A 14,589-nucleotide genomic window follows, 5' to 3' on the forward strand; every position below is an offset into this window, starting at 1 on the left:
TTTATGACTCTTCCTCCCCGGTCTTTTCCCGAACAGGACCATTTTATACTCGAGTCCTCGTCACTTCCAATCGAGCCCTTTTATTGGCCTTCCGCCGTCGCCTTCCGCCAATCGTGATCAAGGGGCGGAGCCATCTGCAGCACTGTCCTGTTACGTCACGACAAGTCTCCAGGGAATACTAAAAGGGGATACGCATACACACTTACCCTAACCTGTCTCCCTATCTAATTATGTGACAATTATCATTTCCCCCTTGAAGAAATGGACATTTACTTGACAACTTACCACCACTAAATTGCTACTTATAACATCGAGATCCTGGTACAACTCGAACAGCATGGCATACCTAATTAAACATCCTCATTACCCTTTGAATGCATACCCCCCCCCCTCAGACGTAACTATATATTTATATATATATATACATACATACATACATACATACATACATACATATATATATACATATATATATATATACATATATATTGTTGCGGATTCGCGCCCGCCGGCGTGCGAACGGCCACGTAACTCGAACCGCGGCACGTCGCCCACCGCACGGACAATCCCGTCGTGACCCTCTCGGACTAACGCCGGGAACTAGTCACGGGTGGGCCTTTCGGCCTCACCACGATCGTGCCAATCGGCCCACCGCGTGGGATAGGGTTGCTCGCCAAATTCGACCTACCTAAGTACCCACACGGAGGGTAGACCGGGCGATCGCACCTCGCCGCAGGTCGACTTCGGACACGGGCCACTTTAAGCGACCCGTTCCGTACTATCGGGATAACCGAGCGGTGTTATCGTCAACCCCGACGGTTCGATTAATTATCGGGCGTTTTAGCCCACGACCAACCCTTTACGTGAAGTAAGATGGAGATTCAATAAAGGAAAAGACGAAGCGAAACGGGAAAAACAGTTCAACATAAAGCACATTTATTTCGCGATGGCACACGGATAGCACACATATACAATTATACACCAAAAGCAAATGTAAAAGAAGAAGAAACACACAATAATGCACAAAAAGCAAATGTAAAAGCAAAACACAATGCAGATCTACCACCGACTACCGAGCACACGGCAACACTTATACAGTTTTACTTCACAGACGGCGCCGACAACACATATACTCAAAGCAAAAGAAAAAGGGACCACCCTCCACGATGAGGGGGGCAGACAGGCCTGGGGCCGAGACTGCGTCGAGCCTACCCGTCTGGTGATGAGCCGCAAAATGTCGGTGGCGCCCCGACTCCGCGGGCCTCGCTGGCACTGCCTGGTATGGGGTGGGAACGGGGCCCCCTTCTCGCACTATCTCAGCGCGGGGGGAAACAGGAGGGGGTTGTTGATGCTCGGGGGGATGAGGATATCTCGCTGGTTCGGGTCCCGCGACAAGCGTCTCCATCGCGACATCGGTCGCGTTATCGGCCTCCCCTCTCCGCAGCTCCCCGACTCTGACACGAGCGCCCCCTCGACTGCCTTCGCCGCCGCCACCTCTCCAACTCTCCACAGCTCCGTCCAACTGCTTTCTCCGACTCTTCTCTTGACTGGCTCTTCCCAACTCAACTTAACTTAACTGCCTTTTTGGCGAGCGAACGCGGCCCTTTATAGCCCCCGTGGCTTCGCTCCTTCACCTTCGACCCTTTACCTCTGACCCTTCACCTCTGGCTGGCTCCCCATTGGACAGAGGAAAAGTGGGCGTGAATGCTTTTTGATCCATGAATCTGCATATAGCGATATTACTCCGACGCACCTGGAGGCGGGGCCAAATCGCCCCATGCTCGCTGATAGGATGGAACAGAAGTGGGCGCGAGTCGTTTTTGATCCGATTTCTTCGGAAAGGCTGGTGTTTCTGCACCCGCTGCTCGGTGCGCGCCCTGCATGAGTCCAGTATCAGTGCCCACAAGCGGCGCGGGAATGACGGTGATGCGATGGTTGCGAGAGCGAGATGTGACGGCAAGGGTCGTGGCTGTTGGCGTTGTTGTTGTCGTGAAGCGGCGTTGCGGCTGGTGGTTGTTGTATGATGGCTGTTGAGACGTGGTTGGTGGTGGTAGTAATGGTAGTAATGGCGGCTGGTCCAAAATAAAGATAGTAAAAGAAAAACGGCTATCGAGAGGGGTCGCAGCCCGAATGAATGACATTTATTCCCTCGAAACAACGGGTTTGGGCCTAACTACACATATACTTACAGAGATATCTCACCTAAGGGACCTGAATGGTGGTTTGCGAATTTCGTCAACCACAACACTACCCCCTCCCCTTTTTACAGACTCGTCCCGAGTCGTCAAATTTTCGTGTGCCATCATGTGTAGTTTTCCCCTAGTACATTTTACCTACGGATCCCTGAGTGCGACATTCATGGTATTCGTGTCCCCAAAATAAATAACCTGAGGGCTGAGTAACTACCTAAACAAACCCACTCACACGGACGACTTAAATAAAATTGCCGGCGCGAAGACAGACATGCCGGGGGTGCACTCATATGTACAGTACATCTTAACCTTAACTTACAAATTTTACACGAAACCATGGCCCAGGATCAATGAACTCTGCAAAAAGGAAAGCAGTTAGCAGGGAGCCAGGCTGCTCGCATGCAGTCTCTGGCTCAAACAATGCAGGTGACAGGGAACGTGGCCGGCTGCTCACATGCAGTCCAAGGCCTTCCCTTTTTAAAATGAACCCAGTGAACCACAACGGTGCATGGGCTGCACAAAAACGCAGTCTCCGTGCCAGCTCAAGTGGCACACGCAATGAGCACAACGAATGGATGGATGAATGGATGCACGCAAACACGGTGCACAGGCCGCCACTGCAGGCCCGTGTTGTAGCTGCCAACAGGGCAGTTCTTGCAGCTTGCAAACTGTTGCTTTCTGATCCTGGCGCACATGGCAATGAACAGGGGGGGGCAAGCAAAAATTGAACGGGGCAGTTGAACAGGGGCAGTGGGCATGGCATGGCAAAGGTGATCAGGCAAACACAGCCTGCAGAACAAGGCCGCTGCAGGAAAACACAGCCGGCAGATGAACTGGCCGGCACAGGCCTTAAAGCACAGCAGCTGCAGATAATCCGACCGGCACAGGCCTTGCAGCACAGCAGCTGCAGACGATCCAGCCGGCACAGGCCTTGCAGCACAGCAGCTGCAGACGATCCAGCCGGCAGAGGCCTTGCAGCAAAACAACAGCTGCCGATGAAGTGGGCCGGCCTTTGCCTTGCAGCAACGCAGCCAGCAGATGAAGCTGGCCAGCCTTTGCCGTTCAGTGGAGGTTGGTGGAGGGAGTGCGGTGGTGCTGGCCACTCGGAAGGCGGGCTCGGACCTACCCTACGGTCTCCCTCCCAACCTATCGCCTTTGCCTGTCACTGTCTATACCCACTCCCTTAATTTGTCAAACCCCAATTTAGCCCCAACTTATTTTTTTATTTTTACTTCCCCACTATAAATCGTCCCCTAACCCCCTGTACTGTCCTTGTTCGGCGAACCTATGCTGTCACCTAGCCTACTCCCAACCCCTACGTTCCCTTCCCGGAGGGGAATAAGGGAGAGCTAGCGTCCTGTGTCGAGGCCCAACTCAAGCCTCAGGATGGCCTCCCCAGAGTTCAGCGATCTATAACCAAAGTGGGTCCAGCGGCCCACAACGAGAGCAAGGGGATGGATGGTGCGGAGGGGTACATCTCCTAATCTACCCTAACCATTTAACTGTTAAACTACCCCGGGGCTTTCAACAAGCGCCTCTCGCTTAAACTATTGGTTCTAACAACCCAGATTCCCGTCGCCTGTGTTGGTGTCCTCACAATTTCGGGCCTCGCCCCCCAATTTTCTCTCCGTGCCCTCACACGGTCTCATGGCTGGGACACGTGGCTCCCTTTGGCAGGCACGACCCTCTGCCGAATCTCCCGCTATGGCACCCCGGGCACTACACTGCCTCCGAGCCTACCAGCTCCCTAACACCGGGGAGTGCCCCCCATGGCACCTCCCCTGAAACGCACACGTGGCAGGCTGGCTTCCCAGGCCCCTTTCCGAGGGTCACCCGTGCCCACAACACTGCCCACGCGGCTAATGGCGCCCCGGGCCCCCGCACCAAGCAGGCGCACCCGTGCCCACTACGCTATCCCGGCCCCCCATGGGCCCTTGGCCTACCACGGCCGACTAGCCTGGTGCTCGGGGTACCCACTCAGCGATACTCACCTTTCGCCACCACGCTCCCAGCCTGTCAACAGGGCTCCTGCACCCCTCCAAATGGGTTTCGAGCCTACGTTCACACCAACAACAAAACGACCTCCATTTTTCAATTGAACTAACCCCCTAACTCACTCTACACTGACCCCGGGGTCCCTTGGGCGGGAGTCACTCCTCCCCCCAATCACTCATCGCACCATGCATTCCCCATTCGCTCCATTCACACAGACCCGCTGGCCTCACTCACTCATCATGTACTCACCTCACAACTCTTCAACACACACACCGCTGAACTCTGCCATCCTTCTAACTACCTCCCCTAACTAACTCGTGCTCCCACGTCGTCCCTTAAACTACAGCACGTTCCTTTTAACACTACGTAGCTAAGCTACGTCCAAGCTACACATCCACAAGTCTGTCAATGTCTCCAAATAATCCCATTAATCAATTTCCCAACCTAAATCTCGCTACAATCCCTCTAACTCATCCATTCCACGGACTCCATGAGGACTTACCCCTGCCCCATGAAGTCGGTCTAGCTAAGCTAACCCTTCCCCCTAACTAGTTTCCATCCTGTGCCCTGGTCAAGGGGGTCTTCCACCCCTTGCCCAGGAATCCTGTGCACCCGAAAGTGAGGCTTGCTTTTTTCTTTTTTTTTACATGCGCAGCACCAGCGCGGCAACTCACAGCTCGCGCACTTTGCACCTGCCCGTGACGTCATGCAGCTGCACGTGTTCCTCGTCCCTCCTTGGACGGTACCATCCGGCAGGGATACCCCTCCTGCCGGATTCCAACCCCGCGTGCAGCCATGACGTCACCATGCGCATAAAAAAAACACAAGCCCCACGTCTCGAGGGGTTCCCCACGTGAACACATGTGCTTTGCCCGTTGGAGCTCAACACACACGATCGCGTGGAGAACCCGTCCGGTCCAAATCCATAATCCTGCCTAAACTTTGTCCGTCCGCGGGATCGGTAAATCCACCGCTGGCGTTTCCGGACCGGGACTTCACTCTCGCAAGCGAGCACATGGGGGCCTCGTGCGTTGCACAGCACGGACCTCGTGCTCAATGCTGGGTGAACCCGGCACGGTCCCCGAAACAACTACAGCCGCTACTCGGCTTTCTTTCTTCTGTCGCCGTCGTCGTCGCCATTCAACACACGCACTCCCGCGTGTTACGACGCTAACACACCTCACCATTAAACTCACACCGGGAGACGCGGCTGCATGTTCACACATGCCGACCGACATCTCCCTTACACACAACGACCTTGCACACGCTGTCTCTCTCACGCATACCACCTCCCTCGCACACGTGGCTCCACTCACTCGCGGCCTTCCACTCACTCGTGCCATTTCCCTCACACAAACCATACCACCCACACACGCGGGGGCACTCGCCCGCGGTCCCTCACTCATACTGGCCGTTTCACTCACACACACAGCCTCTTCCACTTGCGGTGCCCCTTTTACACACGGCGTGCTGGGAAGCACGTACTCCGGCACAATCGCCACCACACCACTCACACACGGGGTCGCTTCCACACACGGGGACGCACTCACACCTTGCACCACACACACAGGGACAACCACACTGGGGATTCGTGTCCCCACAAGGGTCTCCGGGGCCTCTATACCCCCCAAGCTCTCCGTGCACCTGTCCACAGCACTCCTCCCCTCGACCTCGAAAAGCACGACCGAACCCACCTGGTCGTGACTCGCCTCAAGGGGGCATACTCCCTCCCCTCGTTCCTGGAGGAGGCCATCCAGCTGCTCGCACCGGGCCTCCACCCAGTCCGCGAGCTCACCCCCATTATCCTCCACTACCTCCGTGTGTGTGTGTGCGTCACTTACCCCGTCTTCATCGTGTAGTCTTCCCTCTATCGTTCCCATCTCCCGTGTCTCTGTCAACTCAGTCACCTCTTCACCCTGTACCTCCCTTGTCTCAACAATTATTTCCGTCTCTTCCCTTGTTATCTCCCTCGTGCACGTCTCCGTCACCCCAATTAGTTTGTCCCTCTCGGTTACCGTCACTTTTTCCGTCACGACCCTCGCCCAACACGTCCCCCGAATTATTTTTTCACCCGCCTCCACCGCGGGCTCGACAACCGATGCACTCCCTCCCAGCTCGTTCGCTCCCACACGTGGCGTCGCCATTTTGAGCTCCCCGGTTACTGCCTTCATGCCCGCCTGCAGGCTTCGGCTCATGTTCTGCGTCTCACCCCGTAGCTTTTTCGTTTCTTCCTTCATTTGCTGTGTATTCACATCCATCTTTTCGTTCATGCCTTTTATTTCGTTTATAATTTCATTTGCGTTTGTATCCATCTTTTCGTTCATTTGTTGTGTATTCGCATCCATCTTCGCTGTCATTGCCGCAAGCATGGCGCATAGCTGGGCCATGTCGGATGCACTCAGCTGAGCCGTTTCGGCAAGGATCGGGGGGTTTTGGCGGAGGGGGGGAGGGGAGGCGTCATACACCGCGGCCGCCGCCGCACCTATTTCGGGCTCTGGGTTCAGTTGGGGGAGTTCGTGTTCCTGCACAACCAACATTTCCTGCACGGGGTTTTCATCCTGGACCATGGATCCTACATTACTACACATATACATTTCTAATACCCCCGGCTCCCGCTCGCCTTGAGACGCCATCTTATTTCTCGTAAAGGGTTAATTTGAATCGCTCGTAATTTGGAGGGAATCGGGGGTCGCTTCTCTCACCCCTGGACCGATTCCCGTGAATTTAGCTGGAGACAGGAGAGCCCGTTTTCCCGTTCTCCGATACCAGTGCCGCGAGGAGGGCGATGAGTTTATATCGCACGACCTGACACCAGTGTTGCTGATTCGCGCCCGCCGGCGTGCGAACGGCCACGTAACTCGAACCGCGGCACGTCGCCCACCGGACGGACAATCCCGTCGTGACCCTCTCGGACTAACGCCGGGAACTAGTCACGGGTGGGCCTTTCGGCCTCACCACGATCGTGCCAATCGGCCCCCCGCGTGGGATAGGGTTGCTCGCCAAATTCGACCTACCTAAGTACCCACACGGAGGGTAGACCGGGCGATCGCACCTCGCCGCAGGTCGACTTCGGACACGGGCCACTTTAAGCGACCCGTTCCGTACTATCGGGATAACCGAGCGGTGTTATCGTCAACCCCGACGGTTCGATTAATTATCGGGCGTTTTAGCCCACGACCAACCCTTTACGTGAAGTAAGATGGAGATTCAATAAAGGAAAAGACGAAGCGAAACGGGAGAAACAGTTCAACATAAAGCACATTTATTTCGCGATGGCACACGGATAGCACACATATACAATTATACACCAAAAGCAAATGTAAAAGAAGAAGAAACACACAATAATGCACAAAAAGCAAATGTAAAAGCAAAACACAATGCAGATCTACCACCGACTACCGAGCACACGGCAACACTTATACAGTTTTACTTCACAGACGGCGCCGACAAAACATATACTCAAAGCAAAAGAAAAAGGGACCACCCTCCACGATGAGGGGGGCAGACGGGCCTGGGGCCGAGACCGCGTCGAGCCTACCCGTCTGGTGATGAGCCGCAAAATGGCGGTGGCGCCCCGACTCCGCAGGCCTCGCTGGCACTGCCTGGTATGGGGTGGGAACGGGGCCCCCTTCTCGCACTATCTCAGCGCGGGGGGAAACAGGAGGGGGTTGTTGATGCTCGGGGGGATGAGGATATCTCGCTGGTTCGGGTCCCGCGACGAGCGTCTCCACCGCGACCTCGGTCGCGTTATCGGCCTCCCCTCTCCGCAGCTCCCCGACTCTGACACGAGCGCCCCCTCGACTGCCTTCGCCGCCGCCACCTCTCCAACTCTCCACAGCTCCGTCCAACTGCTTTCTCTGATTCTTCTCTTGACTGGCTCTTCCCAACTCAACTTAACTTAACTGCCTTTTTGGCGAGCGAACGCGGCCCTTTATAGCCCCCGTGGCTTCGCTCCTTCACCTTCGACCCTTTACCTCTGACCCTTCACCTCTGGCTGGCTCCCCATTGGACAGAGGAAAAGTGGGCGTGAATGCTTTTTGATCCATGAATCTGCATATAGCGATATTACTCCGACGCACCTGGAGGCGGGGCCAAATCGCCCCATGCTCGCTGATAGGACGGAACAGAAGTGGGCGTGAGTCGTTTTTGATCCGATTTCTTCGGAAAGGCTGGTGTTTCTGCACCCGCTGCTCGGTGCGCGCCCTGCATGAGTCCAGTATCGGTGCCCACAAGCGGCGCGGGAATGACGGTGATGCGATGGTTGCGAGAGCGAGATGTGACGGCAAGGGTCGTGGCTGTTGGCGTTGTTGTTGTCGTGAAGCGGCGTTGCGGCTGGTGGTTGTTGTATGATGGCTGTTGAGACGTGGTTGGTGGTGGTAGTAATGGTAGTAATGGCGGCTGGTCCAACATAAAGATAGTAAAAGAAAAACGGCTATCTGGAGGGGTCGCAGCCCGAATGAATGACATTTATTCCCTCTAAACAACGGGTTTGGGCCTAACTACACATATACTTACAGCGATATCTCACCTAAGGGACCTGAATGGTGGTTTGCGAATTTCGTCAACCACAACAATATATATATATATATATACATATATACATATATACATATATACATATATATATATATATATACATATATATATATATATATATATATCTATATATCTATATATACATATATATATATATACATATATACATATATACATATATATATACATATATATATATATATACATATATACATATATACATATATACATATATATATATATATATACATATATATATACACACAAGCCGGTAGGCGATGAGGGATCCGCGAGGATCGAAGAGCTGGATACGATGCTTTTCATTCTGACCGATCCACCGAAGAAGATTCATTGCCAAGACGTATTGGTTCACATACAAAGTGGCCCTTTTCTTTTGCTTTTGAGTATATGTGTTGTCGGCGCCGTCTGTAAAGTAAAACTGTGTAAGTGTTGCTGTGTGCTCGCGTAGTCGGTAGTAGATCTGCATTGTGTTTCTTTTGTTGCAATTGCTTTTGGTGCATAATTGTTGTGTTTCATTTACATAATCGTTGTAATTGTATATGTGTGCTTCCGTTTGCCGCAGAATAAATGTGCCTTATGTTGAACTGTTTTTCCCGTTTCGCTTCGTCTTTCCTTTAATTGAATCTCCATCTTACTTCACGTAAAGGGTTGGTAGTGGGATAAATACGCCCGACAATTAATCGGAACCGTCGAGGTTGACGATAACACCGCTCGGTTATCCCGATAGTACGGAACGGGTCGCTTAAAGTGGCCCGTGTCCGAAGTCGACCTGCGGCGAGGTGCGATCGCCTGGTCTACCCTCCGTGTGGGTACTTAGGTAGGTCGAATTTGGCGAACAACCCTATCCCACGCGGGGGGCCGATTGGCACGATTGTGGTGAGGCCGAAAGGCCCACCCGTGACTAGTTCCCGGCGTTAGTCCGAGAGGGTCACGATGGAATTGTCCGTCCGGTGGGTGACTTGCCGCGATTCGAGTTACGTCACCATTCACACGCCGGCGGGCGCGAATTCGCAACAATATATATATATATATATATATATATATATATATATCGTGACGTCCACGGGACTTGAACAGTCCCGCCAACGTAGAATGAGCCGAAACAATGGAGGCGGTTTATTTTTTTTATAACCCAAGGATGGCGCTTTTAATCGCTCTCGAGCAAACGGGACGAGGAAGGTGGCACGAGTCGCTTTTCACTGAGTTAATAATGTTTATTTCTCGAACCAGAACGATAATGAGACTCAGCAAGAGGAGGGATCCGTGGGCGATTCGACGGGAGGTGGTGCGGGTTCGGGCGTGGGGGAAACACAAACAATTCCAATGGATATACAAATCTCAAACCCTCTAAGGTGCCAGGTACACACACACACACAAAACATACCTAGTGGTCAGGCTTGCCCGTGGTGTCGACGTAACAGTCACTGGATTGGTGCCGGACGAGCTGGCGTTGCGCCCATCAGGGGCAGGAGACACGGTGGTGCCGAGGTTCCGTCAGCCCTTCCGCATAGAGCCGTGGTTTCCGGCCGGTGAGCTCCAACCAGCCACCGTGGTGCTGTTCCTGGTGGTGTCGACCTCCTGGTGTAGGCCCAAGACCGCTCACAGCCGCCAGGGAGCCAGTTCTAGCGCTAAGATGCGAGCAGGAGAGGAAGGCAGGTCCGACGCCGTTCGGTCCCGTACTCCGCGCCAGCAGAACTCCAGAGCCAACTGAGGTGAGGCACGAGGCACAGCAAGGCCACGAGACAGGACGAATCCAGGAACGAACCAGCGCAACGAGAGATCGCGTTCAGAGACCAACAGCCTCAACCAGAACCTTGCTTTTTATGACTCTTCCTTCTCCCAATCAGAATGTTTTTATACTCGAGCCCTCGTCACTTCCAATCGAGCCCTTTTATTGGCCCTCTGCCGTCGCCTTCCACCAATCGTGATCAAGGGGCGGAGTCATCCGCAGCATCGTCCTGTTACGTCACGGCAAGCCGACAGGAATTACTAAAAGGGAATTCGCATAAACACTTTCCCTAACCCGTCTCCCTATCTAATTATGTGACAGTTATCATTTCCCCCTTAAAGAAATGGACATTTACAACACAATTTATCACCACTGAATTGTTACTTATTACAGAGATCCTGGTACAACTTGAACAGCATGGCATAACTAATTAAACATCCTCATTACCCTTTGAATGCATACCCCCCCCCTCAGACGTAACAGTATATATATATATATATATATATATATATATATATATATATATATATATATATATATATATATATATATATATATATATATATATATATATATATATATATATATATATATATATATACATATACACAAGCCGGTAGGCGATGAGGGATCCGCGAGGATCGAAGCGCTGGATACGATGCTTTTCATTCTGACCGATCCACCGAAAAAGATTCATTGCCAAGACGTATTGGTTCACATACAATTTTTCCTCTGCCTGGCAAGATTTTTCCTATTGCGTATTTTGCCAACTGGCAATCCTCACAGGACTCCCATTTGAAAAATAAAACCTAAATCAAAAATCGGCTCGAGTAAAATTTTCTAAATATCTCGAAGTATTTAATTCCGAAGTCTCTTTTTTCCACATTCAAAACTGTAGCACAAGTATTGAAAATAGTGAAGTAGGTCGAGAATATTATTAGGTCATGCTTGAAGAGATGACTTAAAAAAGTATTTTTTCGAATTTGGCGTATTTCAGCCCCGACACCCTTGGTGATCGAATCTGGAAAAATGCTGCGGTTCAATTTTGTAGTAGTTATTAATCTCTATCCATACACCGAATATGAACGTTCCGCCGTCGACGGTTTCCGAGGTCAAGGTCACTTGACATATTCCCTGGTTCACCACCTTTCCGCATTCGGAGGGCTGCCATTCAGAAACTATGAGAGATAGAGGAACGTTCTGCTGTCGCGATAAATAGATGGGGATGCAAGGAATAGGCAGGAGTTGGTCGGGTCGCTCTTCCTATCATAGAAGATATCATCGAAGGCCTGTCAATCTGTGCCACTTAATGATTTTATTGGGGTGGGGTCAGGCCAACTGTCCAGTCAACAGGTGTAAAGCAGTGAGGGGAGAGTCTAGGCAGCTGAACACTGACCCATGTATAATATTTTATATTTTCAAAATGTTTTTTTTTTTTTTTTAAGGGCGTAACTGTGAAAAATTGACCTAATGCACTGGAACTCAAAATTGTTCTGCAACTTATCATAATAAAGCCATGTATAAAGTTTCAGTTGAATATGTTAAAGGGTATGGAAAAAAAAGTCTGAAAAACGACAGGTGGGAGGGATGGACAGACAGACAGACAGACAGACAGAGCAAACACATAGTCCTCCTCCGGTGAAACGGGTAGGGGGACTAATAACCTGGGTTATGTGCATGAAGCAAAAAAAAAAAAAAAAAAAAAAAAAAAAAAAAAACATACCGACTGCTTACAATTCAAAACCCCTAACTGCACAGGAAAATGTGAGGACAGGAATACTGCCCTTAAAGGGTGGGTGGGGACTTGTAATACTCTCCCACCTGGAGCGGCGCTACACATGTACAGAGGAAATTTACCCCCATCCCGCTCTCCCTCCAAGACCACAGGCAAAGATGAAAACACTCCTATTCACCAATTGTGGTCCTGCTGATCCTTTGTAGCAAGTCTGGATGGAATTGGCATGTGGTGTTCGAGCGCCCTTTTTCTAATACAAGGTGCTGTTTCTTCCGTCTCCTCAGTACGTGTTCCATGCAGCGTGGGCGTCGTGCTGAGTGTGCTTTCTACAGAGGGGTGTCCAGCGTAATGCCTGCTTGGCCTTCGCTGAGGACCCATCTCACAGCGAAGGGTGCACATGGCTCAGATTTACCTCAAGAATAATCAGAAAAGAAGAGTAAGAATGAAGTTAGAAATGAAATGAGAAAGAATGATGTAAGCAAACCGAACTATGAGACCCTCGCAACGCACGCCACTGTTGTCCCGCTAGACAAAAGGGAAGGGACTATCGACATGTATATTAATGGAATATCTGTCTTGGGATCACTATTTGTGGGATGCATGCTGTTCCGAGAACCGCAACATATATATATATATATATATATATATATATATATATATATATATATATATATATATATATATATATATATATATATATATATATATATATATTTAATACCTTGACATAGGAATGCACTAACTTACGAGTATTCAGTTACGAGTCGTTGCTCGGACGATTTTTTGCTTTGTGTTACGAGTTGAGATCCGAGTTACAAGTGGAGCAAGCTCCGCCTTTTCACGCATCTCCCGCCACTCACTCGTTCAGTTCTCTTGATTATCTCGTTGAGTAGGGTCGTACCGTAGTAATCTGCATTGTGTTTACCTCTTGTTTTTTCATTGGTGCAGTTATTTTGCCAAATTTCTTTGTTGTAACTCAACCATGAGTCCTAAAAAAAGTAATTGCAAAGGACAGTGCTAAGAAGAAACGAATGATGTCGCTTGAAATGAAGCGTGAAATCATTGCAAAACATGAACATGGAGTGCGTGTTGTCGAGTTGGCGAGGGAGTTTGAACGTAGTACTTCAACGATATGTACTATTCTCAAGCAGAAGGATTCGTTGAAGGCTATAACGCCAGCCAAGGGCGTTACGATTATTTCGAAGCTGCTGACCTCTGTTCGTGAAAAGATGGAGAAGCTGCTTTTGGTGTGGGTGAGGGAGAAGGAGCTCGCAGGAGATACCGTGACGGAGGCTATAGTTTGCGAGAAGGCACGAGTCATTTACGGTGACTTGTTGAAGCAGACACCAGGCACTTCAACGGACGTGGCATAACAAGAGAGTCAGAGAGTTGGTCAGAGAGTCGCCGAGAGAAGTGAGAGAAAGGAGAAACAAACAGATGAGCATGTGGGAATAGTGGCGCTCGAAGTGTGCTCGTGTCTCGAAGCAAGCGAACGAAGGAGGCACAGTGTTGGATCTGCCGGGAGAGACACTAACCCGACCTGCACGTCGGTGATTCGACCGAGAGAGGCACTGAGAGGATGGAGCGGGAGTCGGGCTTCGAGGCAGGAAGGCCGGAGAGGAGACACCGGACCTTCGGACGGTCCTTACTCACCAACGGCGCGTCACATTTGCCGATCCGCCTGTGGAACTCGGACCTCGACTTAGGCCTTGTGGAGACTAAAGGAGGAAGAATACTGCACCGCCATCTTTCCGCGCAGCACGTTCGAGCGGGAGTTTGAACCCGTGGACACCACCGCTTGTTACGAGCGATATTTGTGCTTTTGGACACGGTCCTCTCGTCCATTAGCCATCTCCAAGTACTCTGTGTGCATGCATGTGGTTTGTCTGTCTGTTTTGTTTGCACGTGTTGTATAAGGCATATTTCGTAGAATCCCCTCGAAACCTTTAGACCGTGGTTCCCTCGGTAAGAACGGGTTAGTGATAGTTAGTATAACCATTGTAGTGTTTATTGCTTGTGTTGTGATCCCTGATGTTCCCCAATAAATCTGGTTAATTCTTATGCAGTTGCCGCTATGGATTAATTTGTCGCGTCGAGGAACGATCTGTTCGATTGGCATATAAAACCAAAAAGTGGTTACAGACTGGTAGACTCCGCTTGGTCACTGACAAAGCCAGTCTGTAACCAGGGTTCTATCTCCCCAACTGGTAAGGTAGAGGATTACGTTGGTATCGCGATTGAAGACACGTGACCCGAGGCCTGTGCCGAGCCGGCCGGCGTTATAGACTCCCGGAGATGGCGGTGGCGAGGGTGGCACCAGGGACCGGGTCATATTCCCGCCACCCCAGATCCGCAACAATATTCCATTTTATTATATTAAT

At 50.9% G+C, this 14,589-nt stretch overlaps 1 protein-coding gene across 1 annotated transcript; it reads left to right on the forward strand.

Annotated features, from left to right (window-relative positions):
* The first annotated feature begins 13,242 nt into the window (after positions 1–13,242).
* LOC147033412 (putative CENPB DNA-binding domain-containing protein 1) lies at positions 13,243–13,581 on the forward strand. Its single transcript, XM_085851484.1, has one exon. The coding sequence runs from the start codon at positions 13,243–13,245 to the stop codon at positions 13,579–13,581; it is 339 nt and encodes a 112-aa protein (XP_085707610.1).
* Positions 13,582–14,589: the final 1,008 nt, after the last annotated feature.

The sequence above is a fragment of the Eptatretus burgeri genome, chromosome 2 (genome assembly GCF_056783735.1).
Source record: "Eptatretus burgeri isolate ZD-2024b chromosome 2, Ebu_testis_v1, whole genome shotgun sequence".
NCBI lineage: Eukaryota > Metazoa > Chordata > Myxini > Myxiniformes > Myxinidae > Eptatretus > Eptatretus burgeri.

Excerpts from the sequence above, each read along its gene's own strand:
- LOC147033412 (XM_085851484.1), top strand. The coding sequence starts at position 13,243 with ATGTCGCTTGAAATGAAGCGTGAAATCATTGCAAAACATGAACATGGA.